At 43.9% G+C, this 15,541-nt stretch overlaps 1 protein-coding gene across 1 annotated transcript in view; it reads right to left on the bottom strand.

The window, feature by feature from the left end:
• Positions 1–15,541, bottom strand: part of LOC121609197 (SCO-spondin) — a 55,512-nt gene that overhangs the window by 38,852 nt on the left and 1,119 nt on the right. The window contains exons 5-38 of the mRNA XM_041940771.1: positions 14,832–14,937; positions 14,454–14,687; positions 14,268–14,369; positions 13,854–14,045; positions 13,542–13,649; positions 12,784–12,976; positions 12,466–12,602; positions 11,317–11,458; positions 11,033–11,156; positions 10,437–10,628; positions 10,176–10,313; positions 9,791–9,973; positions 9,482–9,676; positions 9,011–9,159; positions 8,722–8,890; positions 8,470–8,604; positions 8,131–8,283; positions 7,181–7,382; positions 6,743–6,883; positions 6,456–6,641; positions 6,176–6,247; positions 5,947–6,073; positions 5,730–5,863; positions 5,104–5,301; positions 4,722–4,871; positions 3,927–4,106; positions 3,491–3,607; positions 2,755–2,904; positions 2,477–2,629; positions 1,975–2,184; positions 1,583–1,687; positions 837–981; positions 486–697; positions 43–261 (exon numbers count right to left, since the gene is read on the bottom strand). Of these exons, the coding sequence (XP_041796705.1) occupies positions 43–261; positions 486–697; positions 837–981; positions 1,583–1,687; positions 1,975–2,184; positions 2,477–2,629; positions 2,755–2,904; positions 3,491–3,607; positions 3,927–4,106; positions 4,722–4,871; positions 5,104–5,301; positions 5,730–5,863; positions 5,947–6,073; positions 6,176–6,247; positions 6,456–6,641; positions 6,743–6,883; positions 7,181–7,382; positions 8,131–8,283; positions 8,470–8,604; positions 8,722–8,890; positions 9,011–9,159; positions 9,482–9,676; positions 9,791–9,973; positions 10,176–10,313; positions 10,437–10,628; positions 11,033–11,156; positions 11,317–11,458; positions 12,466–12,602; positions 12,784–12,976; positions 13,542–13,649; positions 13,854–14,045; positions 14,268–14,369; positions 14,454–14,687; positions 14,832–14,901 (5,317 nt within the window). The 5' untranslated portion in view covers positions 14,902–14,937. The remainder of the gene's footprint in view (positions 1–42; positions 262–485; positions 698–836; positions 982–1,582; positions 1,688–1,974; positions 2,185–2,476; positions 2,630–2,754; positions 2,905–3,490; positions 3,608–3,926; positions 4,107–4,721; positions 4,872–5,103; positions 5,302–5,729; positions 5,864–5,946; positions 6,074–6,175; positions 6,248–6,455; positions 6,642–6,742; positions 6,884–7,180; positions 7,383–8,130; positions 8,284–8,469; positions 8,605–8,721; positions 8,891–9,010; positions 9,160–9,481; positions 9,677–9,790; positions 9,974–10,175; positions 10,314–10,436; positions 10,629–11,032; positions 11,157–11,316; positions 11,459–12,465; positions 12,603–12,783; positions 12,977–13,541; positions 13,650–13,853; positions 14,046–14,267; positions 14,370–14,453; positions 14,688–14,831; positions 14,938–15,541) is intronic.

Below are 15,541 nucleotides of genomic sequence, written 5' to 3'. Positions count from 1 at the left end.
GTGTGAACATGAAATACATGTCTGGTAAAGAGGTTTGCTCACCTGCAGCCTGTGAGTGAGGTTGTGGAGAGATGTTTCCATGCGTGCAGTAATATCCTTCCTGACATGGTCCAGTGACAGCAGTGCTATTTCCGGAAGAGCAGTAATGGCCGCCGTCACACTGCTTGCACTGAGAGACAGACCAGTAGCCGGGGTCAGGGGCGTAAGTTCCCTCTGGGCAGCCTCTCAAGTCAAATCCAGTTCCTTCAGGGCAGTAAAAGCCTGCAGGCCACAGAACAAACACAAGGAAATGCATAAATACCAAGGACACAAACAATGTTGTTAAATTGTTGGATGATTGTATCAAGCTTTTTCAGCGATCACTGTTGTTTGTTAGAGGGTTTTTTTTAGCAATTACTTTACCCTACAATTTCTTTAAATTAGCATACAATTGAAACTGGATTTTGAAAGTGGCTCTATCAGCACTCAAATAGCAAATCACAAACCTGCCGGACACAAGTACAGAGAGCCAGACACACAGTACCAGCCTGGCAAACAGGGCTCACACTGAGTAGCGTGTGTGACAGCGACATAAGTCCCTGGGTCACAGGGCACAGGTTGAACAGTTCCCTCTGGGCAGTAGGAACCCTCAGGACAAGGTCCCCCCGTAATTCCATCAGTCGGGGTGGATGTGACAGCTCCCTCCGCACAGTAATATCTGCAGAAGAAACATCAAAAAATCTCTAAAACAGAAATCAGGTTCATGTCATGTGCAGAAGGGCCAGTGATAGCTAGAATTGATATCAAATAATAACGAGGACACAAGTAAGATCATAGTTGATCAGAGTTTGGTGTACCCCCTACTGCAGGGTCCACTAGGTTTAGTGAGGCCGGCGGCGTCGCAGTAAAATCCTCCCAGACAGGGTTTGCAGTCCTCCAGGATACGCAGGCCTGAGCTGTTTGACCAGCTTCCTTCAGGGCAGGCCATGGGAGCTGTGGTGCCTGCAAAGATGACACAAACACCAGCTCACATTTCACCCCCAGTAAACAGAGGAGTATGTAGAAAACTATTCAAACACGATGCAGTTGCTGCGTTTGGCAGTACAATATAGTGTGACAATGTTTTGCACACTGTCAGCGGAATTCAAGCGCGTCAAAATAAGTGAGACTCTCGAATGAAGCGCCCACTGCTGCGTGCATCATCGAGCAACTCAAGACAAGGCAGAGTTTACCCTACAGCAGCATTTTAAAAGCACGGGTCACTGCCCCAAGTCAGAGGCGCAAGTGTACAAATTAATTTGAAGAAAACGGTCTCAAAAGTTACAAGATAAATGTTGTCAGAACTTCCTGTAGGCCACCAAATGGTAATTAGCATGAATAAAACATCGTAGCCCTTGAACATAATATGGTAGAATGTTAATAGCCTCACACAGCATAAATTTGGTTACATTAGCCTTAAAAAGAGCTGCATCAGCATTTGATTTTGATTTGAACATTATTTTGATAATGCGGACCCCCTACAACTTGATACATGTCAGGCATTAACAACACTGAAGCAGCTGCAGGTGGTTAATTGCTTAGTAAGGGAGGACAAGCCAGTTACCGGAGGGGCAATATTGACCGGGCGGACACAGGGAACCTGAGAGTCCATCCAGCGGGCTGGGAGATGATGCTCCCTCTCTGCACCAATAACCTGCATGGCATGGTCCTATGGATAGAAGAACATCTCAACACATGCACTGCTGTAGATTCATCTACAGTCTCACAGAACATGCTAGAGATCACAGCTTCTGGGCTTAAAAACCAGATTGCTTTAGCAAATTTTTCCCAAAACTTAGGCTAGTACAGTAAATCCAGAGAAGAGAAGAGAAGAGAAGAGAAGAGAAGAGAAGAGAAGAGAAGAGAAGAGAAGAGAAGAGAAGAGAAGAGAAGAGAAGAGAAGAGAAGAGAAGAGAAGAGAAGAGAAGAGAAGAGAATGGATTTCTTCTTTCTCACCTGCTGGCTCTGACAGTCCCACAGAAGGACAGTACTGTCCAGCAGCACATGGCATGCAGCCGGCAAGGCTGTGTGTGCGCTGTCTCGGGTTGAAGGAGCCTTTAGGGCAGGGGTGTTGGTTGGGCAGGGCTGTGCCTGCAGGGCAATAGTGTCCTTTAGGGCAGGGCCTCAGCAAGGAAGCATTGGCTAGTCTCAAATCACAGTAGTAACCTTGACAGAGAAAGAGAAACGCATCTTGTTAAATTAGCAGTACTAAAAACATGATGAGAGAAATTTAAAAAGTGATACCTATATTTAGAGTACTTATTACAACAAACTTGCTGTATGACAAATGGAACACAAGCATGTGAACAAGCCCTCAACACCAATAAATAAAACACTTGATTGCGTTACAGCCTGTTCAGCAGAACAAAAATGGGACACGACTGAAAAGCAGTGTTTGAAAAAGACAAGAAATATATGCCTCTGCCGAGAAGTTAAAAAGAGTAAAGAGGGCTCCTACCCGCCTCACAGACATTGCAGGTTGCCTGTTTCTCTCTGTCCTGGTAGGTTCCTGATGGACAGGGCTCTGGAGCTGTACTACCCTGTGAGCAGAAGTGGCCTGCAGGACACGGCAGAGCTGTAGCCACATTCTGACCAGGAGGGCACCAGTAGCCTTGTAATAATGACAAGAGACGCAATGCAGCAGAGTATGAAAGGAGCAGAAGAAATAATGTATCAAACACACTATCTATGGACCAGGCAACTACCAAAAAGTTTTATAACACTAATGATCTTGACCTTGGCTGCAAGGGCCAGTCGGTGCCCTGAGACCTGCTCCTCTGCAGTAGAAACCAGCAGTGCAGGGCTGACAGCCAGCCTCACCAGTTAGGCCTGGCACTGGAGAGAAAGTACCAGCTGGACACAACTCTGGCTCTCCTGAGCCCTCAACTGTAGAGAGAAAAAGTTGGAGGAGTTATTCATTCATCTAATCATTCATTCCCTTAACATGCACATGCCTATTCTGGGCAGTAGGGCACAAAGGTTTATACCAGGATACAGTGTGGAGGCATCCTACGCAGGTCAACACAAATAGACGCAAGATGACTCACACTGATGCCCATGGGTAATTTATGGTATCCAGTCTACCTGAGTCATAGCTACAGCTACTTTAGAGTCTATGGTGCACCTAATTTGCATGTCTCTGGGCTGTGAGAAAACAAAGGAGAACCATAAAAAAGAAAACCACAAAGTTAAAGGCTGGGGCCTTTCTTCCTATAAAAACAACTGACAGCTGCCCTTTGAATATAAAGTAAGATATGATAAGACTTTATAGATTCTTATAGTGCGTGGGTTAACTTTCTTTTTGTTCTTCAATTCTGAGTGGCGGACACCAAAAGCTAATGTATGGTGGTGAGATTTTGGATATTAATTCTTAATCCTAAATACTACAATTTCACCTCTTCACCAAGCACTTTACAATATGAGCAATGGGCTTCAAAACTTTGGCAAGTTAGTGATACAAGGCAGGGCTTACCGCAGTACGTCCCAGGTGGACAGATGTTGCCGGTTTCTGCATTTGTTGGTCTGGCCTCAGTGGCTCCTCCTACACAGTAATACCCAGGGGAGCAGGGACCCATCGGCAGAGCCAAACCTTTTGAGCAACATGAGTATATTTGTTATTTGCATTTCATACATACTCAAAAAAGTCTAAGTTGTATAAGTTGCCGAGAGAGAAACACCCGCTTCTGCAGCTTTACTTCATGAACAAACACGCCACTGCAAACTGTTCAGTTTCAGTCTTTACTCTTTAAGTTCCAAGTGAGAACTTATTTCTGATATTAGATGCATGTTTAGTTGGAATGAAAACAAGTATACTCTTGGAAAACCAGTACTTGAGACCTCTGACATGCTGACTGTGGACTTGTGGCTATTGTGCATGAGTAGATATTTGATTATTAGCATCCAAATACCTGAGATGTTACAGAAGGTTCCAGGTGGACAAGGCAAGGGCTCTAGGCTACCTAAGGGGCAGTAAAAGCCCACCTGGCAGCGCCCCCCTGTGGAGGTAGCTGGACAAAGACAGTTGGCATTTGTGTAATTGTCCAGGTCAAAAGGCTGCGAGTTCCATGCTGCTGACACACAGAACCAACCTGAGAGGAGCAAACACAGCGAGACACAGAGTGGGAGACAGTGAAAGTGATGTACAGATGTTTTGACTGCTGTCTATTTCTGTGATATGCAAACACTCTTGCTGCAAGCACTCTGTAGCATCACTGTACGTCACATGACTTTCTCAGCACAGGGTGAAAGACAAAGCTCAACAGAGCAGGAAGACAGCAACACAGAGCAAGGTGAGAGAGATGAGTCATTGGTTTAAAAAAAGAGCTTAATAAACCATGTAGCTGTTTTAATATGCCGACATGTGTGCATTAGGTGGTTGGCATATGGAGCCAAGCTGTTTTGCGCCTCTGCACATAAATGAATAATATACAGGGAATTATCTAAAAGCTGTTGTTACTGCAGAAATGCTAGAGTAAAAGTGTAAAGAGAGGGGAAGTATATAACGGACTGACACGGCTGGTGTGGAGTTGTGAGGTTTCGTGCTTAACATGCACTCTTTGCACTCTAAGTCTTCAAGACTGCTTTGAACTGGCTTGCCGGCCCCTAGAGACACATAGGCTGGCACAGAGGACGAAGGCCTGACACTGAGAAACTGGGCTGTATTGCTACCTTTGGTGGAAATAAACAAAGACACTCTTACTGACCAGCCTTGCATTTTCCAGACACTTTGGTCAGCCTCTCCTTCTCACAGTAGTGTCCTGGAGGACAGGGAAGGCAGCTGTCTAGACTCTGAGTCATGGGCTCTGGGTTGTAGTATCCACGAGGACAGGGAAACTGGGTGGCATGCCTTGTGCCTACGCATATAATACAATTAGATTTCAACCAAGTGCTACATGCCATGTTGACATTTTAAATCTTTAAATTTTTACTTGTAAAGCTGAGGGAAATAGTTTTTTTTAAAGCTCCTAGATAGTGTTAATATCTGCTTCATTCGGGGTTATACTGTATTTACACTATGTCAGTTGGCTTTTCAATACATTCATGAAGAAACACAAGTATGGCTGATAGTGTTTTGGATGAGTGTACCATCGGGGCAGTAGAATCCAGGGGGACAGGGGAACTTTGTGAAGTTGCCAGTCTTTTCTGCACAGTAGTAGCCGGCAGGGCAGCGCGAACACACTGACTGGCCTGCGAGGGTGGTGTAGGTCCCAGCTGGGCAGGGCACTGGGCTCGCACTACCCTCTGGGCAATAATGAGCTGGTGGGCAAGGACCTCCTTCTGAGCCTGGATAGGCAAAAGCAATTAGACGTGGTAAAATTACTGAGATTATGACTGCTAAGCCCTTAATGTGATGAATCCTGCGATAAACCCTGATTAATTCAGTAATCATTCATTCAACAAAACACCCTCACACATTCAGATTTCCTGTATTTATCAGCATCTGTTTCTCCTCTGATGCTTATTCATAAGATTTCTCTCCACACGTTATATTATCTCTGCTCTCCACAATTCAATTTAATGTATGAACCACATCCATTATTAATCACTGAGTAATTAATTCCTAAATCACTGTGTTGATATATAAGGCCTGTATAACTAGGTTTATCCTGCAGAAAAGATGGTGTAATGGAGTAAATCCCTTTGTCAATAACCCACAAGTAAAAATTACTTCCCATGAAAAACATAAAAAACATCATATTTTGCCATTCAACCTGTGGCTGCTGTGTCTCCCCCTGGACAGTAAAATCCTGCCTGACACAGTCCAGATGGACGAGTGAGACCTGCAGCACCACAGAACTGACCAGCTGGACATGAGCGACAGCCAAAGACGTCTGTCAGATGGAGACTGCAACCAAACACAAACATATATAGTAAAACAAAAAGGTTACTGCTCAGACGTGTGCACATGTAATATTTGGGTTCACTGACCTGTTAGCGTAGGTTCCTGGTGGACAGGGCAGTGGGAGACTGGTGCCCTCAGGACAGTACCTCCCCTTTGGACATGCCCCTCCCACTCCTGTGCTGAAGTTACCGTCTGGGTTCTGGAAGTTTACACCTTGAGAAGTTGCACATTTAAGTTTGTCCAAGTCAGTTAAGCAGCACACTGACCCTTTTGCAGTGATAAAAAGGTAATATTGCCCTCATACATGCAGTGTACCTGCTATGCAGTAGTAACCAGCTTGACAAGGTCCAGTAGGTTCAAACAGACCCCAGTCCTCACAGAAGAACCCTGCAAGCACAGCATGAAGAATTTTAAATACCATTGCAGGAACAAAAATCTTGAATTCCTCCTATGATTAATTAAATGTTATAAAACTCTTTTATTCAAATGAATTAGTGTTAAAACATCTCGCAAACAAATGGCTCAATACATCAAAACCAAAGCTCACAAACATTAAAGTAGTGCGGTGAAAACAACCATATGACAATACTCTCACCTGCTGGACAAATGAGGCACTGCTCCACTTGGCTGAGGCCAAACTCTGGGCTGTATGTGCCAGGAGGGCAGGGCAGGATACCCTCAACACCGCCACCAAGACAGTAGTGTCCTGCTGGACACAGCTGGACACCTTCTCCTGATAGACAGTAGGTCCCTGAGGGGCAGTCATCACATGCCTCTGCCCCTTTAGCCAAAAAAGAAAGGACAACCTTTTGTCCTTTGTCTTTTGACCATTTTATATTTCAAACCATGATACTTGCAGTTGCATGAAATGAATTGTTATACCTGTAGTGTTTGAGTACGTCCCATCAGGGCACACTGCTGGAGAAGTTGAGCCCATGGGACAGTAGTGTCCAATTGGACAAATGTCCCCTGTCACACCATCAGAGGGCATTGAAGACACCGCCCCTCCTGAGCAGTAATACCCTATAAATCAGTAGATGCAAAATTTACTGACTTAAAAGTGATGATGCTCTCTTCGTTGAAATCTTTTCTGTTTTTTAATTAAGAGTCACTATTATTTGTGGACATACAGATATCTTCACCTACCCATAAAATAATTGTTTGGAAAGGTCAGTGGACAAATGAATAAATAAAAGTGGTGTTCTTTTTTATTTTTAAATGTTATTCTGCATCATATTTACTGCACATGTGGCTGAAAACATCAATGTTTAAGAACAAACAGTTTATTCCCCCATTGTACCAGATAATTAATTGCCATACCAGTGTCACAGATTCCTGAGGGTTGGCTCAGTCCAGTACTGTTGCAGTAGAGGGCCGGAGGGCAGGGCCAGCAGGAGGACAGGTTTTGGGCTCCCACAATGCTGCTCCATGTTCCTACAGGGCAAGGGTGCTGCTGGGGGTATGTGGTGCCTCGTGGACAGACGTAGCCTGCAGGACACACACCGCCAGAGGCCACAGCCACCTGTGGATGTGTTATAATAATAATCAGAATACGGAAAAAGTTCGATAATTTTGGCTTTACTTAGAAGTTTAAAAGTTAAAGCTGTGGGCAGTTTGAGTTGAGCTGTCATTCATTTCCCACGCACTACCAGCAGCATATCCAAAAAACACTTCTGAAAAATAATTATTTATTTAAGCAATGCAAACTTGAACCGAACGTGCCTCTAAATTCATATTCATGTCCAATGACAGAAAACGTTTTAGCAGTCAAAGTGTGTGGGAAATTAATAGCTGCCATCAAATCAGCTACACAGATTTAACTCAGAAAGCAGAAATATTCAACTTAAAAAACAGGATATTTCCACCTTTTTCATACTGTGATATGCTGACAGAACACAGGATTGCCTTGCTTGAGCAAAACGAGCAGAGTTTGAAACAAATATTGGAGACATAACACATAAAATGCCAAATATATCATGATCATCATATATATTCATGAATCAGCATGGTATATATGAATGACCATTTGTTACTATGACATAAAAGCATAACAACCACTTAAATGCCTGTAGAATGAGGTGAGGTACACTACTTATTGTTGTACTGTCCCAAAAACAAACCACCCTTTAAGCTCAAAAAACACTTCTTAAAATGTTTTTATGTAATCATGTTTCTCTTTCAATTCATTCAATTTACTTTTTAATTATTACTAAAACATCAGTTATGCATAAGCTGCTGGTAGCCAAGTTTTGTTATTCGCTACGCCTTACTGGAGAGGCAGTGGAGGCTCCAGAGGTGCAGTAGTGTCCCGGGTCACAGAGACCCTGAGGGTCAGAGAGGCCAGCTCTGCTGCAGAACCAGCCGGCCTCGCATGGTCGACAGTGCTGCACAGCATCACCACCCAACTGGTCAGAGTAAGAGCCCTGAATAATCAGACGGGAGAATTTACAACGTTAATGACGTGAATTTGAACGAGGGTAAATGCAATTAATGAAACTTATCTGTGAAGCAAGAGATACAGCGAACATGACTGAGCAAGAAGACTGCGGAACAAAGACAACCATCAAACACACACTACACGACACACATATTAACACATGGATACTGACTGGAGGACAGGGTCGGGCAACAGAGGACCCTGGAGGACAGTAGTGTCCTGTGGGACACAGCAGTGACTGGGACAAGCCTGTCTGGTTACACAGTCTGCCTCCTTGACACTCCACACATGACTGTGCACCTCGACTCTGTGAGGATTTAGAGTATAGACAATAACCTTGAACATGGCTTTATCTCATTATTTCATTTTACAAGTACACCTTCAGTAGAACAGCATTTGGTATTCTGTAAGGATTAATTCCTACTGGCTGGAAGGTACCCAGAGGACACGGTTGTGCCCTGGCTGCCCCCTCCAAGGTATAATAACCCTCCAGTGCTTCATTCTGAACAGGCGAAGCTGAGCCACCGCTACAGTAGAAACCAGGAAAGCAAGGGCCTGAGGGTGAAGAGTTGTTTGAACCTAAGCAATAGAAACTGACAGGGAAAGAAAAATGTTGACAAAAATATAAGAGGTTTCTATGTTTAACAACCCTCTTAAATAAATAGGCAGATATCTGATGAATCACATTCATAAGTGAACATGAGCGGCATTACCCTGGTGGACAGCTGACGCACTCCTCAGGTCTGCTGAGGCCAGTGCTGTTGCTGAAGGTACCGGGGGGACAGGGGAGGGGAGAGGACGAAGCCAGAGGACAGTAACTTCCTGCAGGACACAAACCTCCTGTCGGTCCATTCGCAGGCATCTGGACAGTCACAGTACGCACATGTAAAGAGAAGCCTAAATGCACTGCAGTGAAGTAAGTTCATTCTTAAAATGTGATTTCCAAGTAATTGAATGTGATACATAACAAAGTAATGTTTAAAGTTCCTCCAATCTTTCTGCAGTTGCCCTTCCTGAGAATACAGAGCATTTACAGAAGATTTTATTATCAATATCACTGAACGTACTTGGGGACCCCAGGAGGACAAGCAGCCACTTTATGGAAGTTAATCGGGGTCAAACGGATTAAAAATGAATGACTAGCAACCTTTATTTAATAAATGATTAAAGTAGCGTATTCATACTGCAGACTTGGCTCTCTCTCTGCAGTAGAAGCCCTCCTTGCAGCTTCCAGAGGGCTCTGAGAGTCCAACACTGGTGCAATACTGGCCTCCGCCACAAGGGGAGCACTCAGACGCATCACTGAGAGCTGATCGTGGACTGTAGGTTCCTTCAGGACATGGTTTGGGAGTAGAAGTGCCTTCTGGACAGTAAAAGCCCTGTTAATAGAGTAAAAGACAGAGAGAAAGAAATTTCACTTGCACATGTAAAGGCTAGTTACGCTGTCTCATCCATGCAATAGCACAGTTTTTCAAAATGCTGGATTTTCCTACCTGAGGGCAGACTAAGGGAATGTGAGTGCCTGGTCTGTCGCAGTAATGCCTGGATGGACATATCACACAGGCCTCCCCACTGTGACCAAGTGTGTTGTTCCTATATCGGCCTGCCTGACAGGGGTAGGTGTAGGGGTAACCAGTCCCCTGGGGGCAATAGTGCCCAGAAGGACACACCGCTGTCTGAGATATTGGAGCAAACACAATAAAACATAAATGTGCAACTTATTTTGGTCACCTGCAGTCAAAACTGTTTTTGTGCTCAGTGTTTGAACATATAATCATGCATGATCAAAACGGATTAGTTAAAAACAAATTGTAATAAGATACTTTACTGTTTTTATTGATATTAAATGCTGTATATCTCATTCATGTGGGTACTTACAGGCCTGGTAATAGGTTGGTCCTGAGGCTGTTCGGAGTAACAGTACTTCCCCTCAGGACACCGGACACACTCACCAGCGTCTCGCAGTCCAGGAAATTCACTGTAGGTACCATTAGGGCAAGGAATGGGGTTGGGATCCTATGAGGGAAATCACATTTGGGCTTAGTTTAATGGACGGAGAATGCTTCAGACATCTGAAAAGCAGACCGTATTAATTTTTTAAAATTCTTCGTCTGCTGCATGCATTGTTCTCTGACTCACAATGCCTCCTCCGGGGCAGTAGAAGCCTCGAGGACAGAGGGGGGCTGAGCGCTGGGGGTCTCTGGCCAAACCCTGAGAGCAGAGAAAACCTGGGGGGCACACCATGACGCTCAACATGGCTTCCTCACTAGTGGTCTCATTACTGCAGTAGTGGCCCTGCAGGCATGGAGAACACTCCAAAGAGCCCTCGTCCTACACACCAGAGAACGTGAAGGAAGAAGGAAGATTCAGAGAGTTGAAGTTAAAGATACCAACCAGTATGGGGGAGGGACAGAGCAAAATACAGATCAAAAACTCAAGGGAGAGGAGGATCGAACTTGGAAGATGCTGGAAAAACACTGATATTGCTTCAATATTGAGAGCATAAGATGAACTACAATACAATTTGACTTTAACAACTCATCTTGCTGACATTTACAGATGTACATACATGGTGAGTAATATAAGACGATATCAGTGTGGGTGGAAAATGCTAATCTATAAATAGGACAATCAGAGCGGCTTATGGAAGGACGAGACAAATACACCAGCTCTGGTTTCCACTGGCTCAGTCAGTTGACCAGTCACAGTGGACCATGTTATAGATGGGGCCTTACAGAGAAGCTGCCAGCTCCACACACTCTGGGGTTGACAGTGGCTGAGTGGGGACAAAAATAACCAGCAGGGCAAGCAGAGCAGTCCTCCAGCCTTCGACCTCCTTTCAGACGGCGAAATGTGGAGCTGGAGAAAGACAGGACAGAGTGGATATACTAAATCATACTTATTACACCAGCTTAACACTTCATTTTACCACATATGGTAAATTCTTTCCATATCATCACCCTCTTTGTCATCATTCTCACATCTTATTTCTGACATTCAACACACAATTACTGCTTACGGTGGGCAGGGTGATGGTTTAGAGGTGCCCCGTTGACAGAATGAGCCTTCAGGACAAATCAGGCAGTCCTCTCTGCGTCTGTTGCCCATTTGGATGCTGTAGGTGCCCGCAGGACATGGAAACTGGGTGCCATAAGCAGTCCCTGATGATGCAACATTGGAATAGTTATATCCACCTCAATGACTCATGCTTACAGCTCTGAAAGAAAAACAAATCTTATTTCTTGAAATCAATTTCATACAAAAAATGTGTTTAGTCCTTAACAGTTTAAAAAACAAAACATTCGATTTTTTTCCATGTATTAATAAGGTATTAATTGGTTTAGATACTACCTATATTACCACGTATGTCACACTCATGTTTACCTTCACGACAGTAGTGTCCAGAGCTGCATCGACCTGATGGAGCTCCAGATCCAGCCAAACAGTACCAGCCCTGTGGGCATGGCCGGCACTCCCTCTCAGCTTCCAAACCACTCTGACCACTCCATGTCCCCACAGGACATTTGTACTGGGTGGGGAACATTGTTCCAGGTGGACAATAATGTCCTGCAAAGCAGGAGAGTGGTGGTCTCTGGATACCCCCAGTTCCTGATAAACATAATATAATAATAAAATTTATTTGTATAGCACCTTTAATTCAAGAAATACAGGTCGAGATGGTTTACAACAAAGAACTTGCATGCACCAAGTACTTCACAAAAAAGATAGAATGAACATAAATATAGGGGGGACAGAAAATAAAACCCACTTGATTATGATAGTAGAAATAAAATAAAGGCATAAAAATATAGATGGAATATAGGCGTCAGTGTGGGAAAACAAGCTGCAATCTACAGCAGCTACAACTAAAACTGTTTTAACTAAATGCCTAAACAGATTATTAATGTTGATATGGTGATTAAACTCGCAAATGCAATCATTGTTAATTTTATTTTTCTATAGCAGTCAAGTAATCTTGGAAAACACACACTGAAGCTGTATCAATACGTTGACTCATATCACACAATGCATATTATACTGATACACTGTATGCCACCCAGGTATATTTAGCATAAGCAGCTGATTTAATTCTTCTCATACTATGAAATATCTAACAGCACTTTAACAGGCCCACTAAACACATATATGTGTGACAGATAAATGGCACCTCGGAGACAGGCATATCGTGCTGGGCACTGCTGACACTGTGAGCGGTCAGTGAGGTCAGTGCGATTGCTCAGTGTCCCCGGTGGGCAGGCATTGGTCGGCGCGTTGGGTTTGGAGGAACCAGGGGGACACACAAACCTATCAAGATTCAGGCAAACTGGTCAAAATGATAGATTAACAATACTCAAGATTACAAACATCCCTTTGTTAAAGATTTTTTTCTGCAAAATGTGAAAGTTTTAGTACTCATTCTAATCAGATAAGTAGTACTGACAAGTTTACAGTGTCACTAAAGCCCGCTTCTGAAGAGGTCACTCACCCTTGCATGCAGTCAACATCGGGGGCCCTCAGAGCTACCTGTGTGCAGGCCTTCCCTGCATAGCACTCCCTGCAATCGGCCAACTCGTCCTGACCCTCTAGGGGGTTAAAGGAGCCTGGTGGACAGGGAACAGGGTCGCTTGTCCCCTCAGGACAGTAAAAACCAGCCGGGCATTTGAGACAGTCCTTCACACCTGGAGGGAATATTTCCGAACAGGTTGTCTTCATGCCAAGATGAATGTGCATTTAGAATACACTGTGGGTCTAATTTATAAGGGTGTACGTTAGATTCATTTTGGCATATTAACTGGACTTTATGCAATCTATTTTATAGTCCACGCTCGTGTAGCGCAAGTTATGTTTCCCTTGACTATCAACCATTATTTTTTCTATACTGGACTCACAGCTCGATCTTACCATCAACAGTTGTTTTTATTGCTAAAAATCTCTCTTTGCCCTCTCGGCATCCATCTGTTGCAGTTTCTCGTCCATATATTCCCGTTCTTCATGGGAACTAAACAACACTTATATTTTTATGTAACCACTGAGTCTTGCCATGATAGATTGTGAAGGCACCATAAAAGTTTAAGCTGAGCTGCAGAGGGACTGTAGGGCTTCTCCCAAATAATAATTTCACTTATAAATAAATGGCAAGCCTGAGCCTCATATCTAGTATGCAAGGAAAAAAAAAGTGTGAATATGAAATACACTTAATAAATGGTGAGTATAAAACTGTGATTATATGGCATATAAACTCACTTATTGCTCCTTGATGAGGGGTGAAGGTGCCTCGAGGACATGTGACTTCTTCCAAGCCAGCAGGACAGTATCTCCCCCGAGCACAAGGCAAGCCAGGCCCAGATGAGCCTGCCTCACACACACACACACACACACACACACACACACACACACACACACACACACAAAATAGAAAATGGAACATTGAGCACACTGCATCCTGCAGTAACATTTCACCTCTAAAATCGATCTTATACTGTGTCACATGTTTTTTTTTTAGTATTCCAGTGTTTGTTGCTCCATTGAAGTCAGTGTATTAGTGCTAAGACTTACCTGCAGGACAGAAGCGTCCTTCTCTGCATCTCTTACAGGCTGCCCTACTTGTCTGACCCAGTTGTTCCCCCGCTGTACCAGCAGGGCAAGGTGACCCATGTGGGGTGGCGGTGCCCTCTTCACAGTAATAGCCCTGTGGGCACAGGAACTGGGAGGTGGGTCTCTGTGAGCTGCCTTCCAGACAGTAAAACCCTTGAGAAAAGTATTTATAGATCAATTCACAGGAATGTTTTTTTTATAATACATCATATTGTAAAGACATGATAAGCAATTAGTGAATTTAAATTGGCCTATTAGGCTTGAGAACCTGTAGGTAGGTTTATGGTACGGATATTATTGCACATATTACAGAATTTGGACATCTTTGGATGTGAGTATAACAATATTGAAGATTTTCCACTATCAATACCCTACCTGCAGGACAGATTGTGCAGTCTCTCACCGTCTGCAAACCTTCTTTAGGGCCATAAGTCCCCGCAGGACAGGGTACAGCTACACCTCCAACACAGTAATGACCTGAGCCGAACAGATACATATTAGGCTTCTTCCAGGCGGAAAGGAAACAAACAGAAATCATAGAATCCAGAGATAAACACTAACCTACTGAACAGACCACACACGCCAACTCTTCCCTCGTGTCTTTGTATGTTCCTGGCCGACAGGTGATCGCTTGACTGGACCTGTGGACTGGCTGGCTCCAGCGGGGGGCCACAGCTCCCCCACACAGCAAAGACGTATCATTACAGCTACGGCAGGAAGTCTGCCCAGGTGTGGATGACCAACCGGGAGGACAGGGGAGCGACTGTGACATCCCACTGTCAGGACAGTAGCTTCCTATGGCAGGCAGAGCACGCATTTCTAATTGGTGTGGGACCTTCTTAATCACAAAATAAAGGATTTATTTCAAATCTACGCACATGCCAAACACAGAGTAAAGAGCAGATTAGATGTTAATGGTGTTTTTTCTCACTGCACTACCTGCAGGGCACTGCAGACACTGGATAGTACACACGGTGGAGTAGAAGCCTGGTGGACAGTCATTACACATGGTGTGATCAACGTTGGGCTCTTTGCCAGGCCCACACTGTAAGGCACATATAAGAGATAAATAAAGGAATGGGGAGAAAAAGCAGATGATTTAGAGTAGCTCACACTTTTAGGCACACTTTGCCAAGCATTTATAATGAAAAACTAGATGGAGGAAAGATTTTATCACTGAATCTTTTTTGAAACCTTTGTTTAACCAGAAAATTTCACATTGAGATTTAAAATCCCTTTTGCATGGGAGTCCTGGTCTAGACAGCTGCACAAAAGCTTCACATAAAAGACAGAACATCAGCCTCAAAACAGCGAGAAGATAAAAGAAAGAAGCAAGAGACCTACAACAAACAGCAAGTTACCTCAGACTATGAATTACCAGCGTGCAGGGACACGGCATGCACATTAAGTGGTCAAACATCCCTTAATCTTGTTTTTATAATCTTCATGCTAACAAAATAATCAAGTTTAAGGTGACTCTGTAGCTCACACCATGATGAGGGTGCAAAAACTTTAAAAGCACTTTCACCAAAGAAAGTGCAGGTTCAAGGAATGACATACTTAATTTGTCAGCATGACTGAAGATTGCAGCTACTGACAATTTTCGGAGTCAGTAGAGAACATAAATAAGGAGGCAGTTTCTGTAATAT

Source organism: Chelmon rostratus, chromosome 7 (assembly GCF_017976325.1).
Source record: "Chelmon rostratus isolate fCheRos1 chromosome 7, fCheRos1.pri, whole genome shotgun sequence".
Lineage (NCBI taxonomy): Eukaryota > Metazoa > Chordata > Actinopteri > Chaetodontiformes > Chaetodontidae > Chelmon > Chelmon rostratus.
Note: the sequence above shows the minus strand (reverse complement) of the source record. Positions and strands in the feature narration are given on the sequence as shown.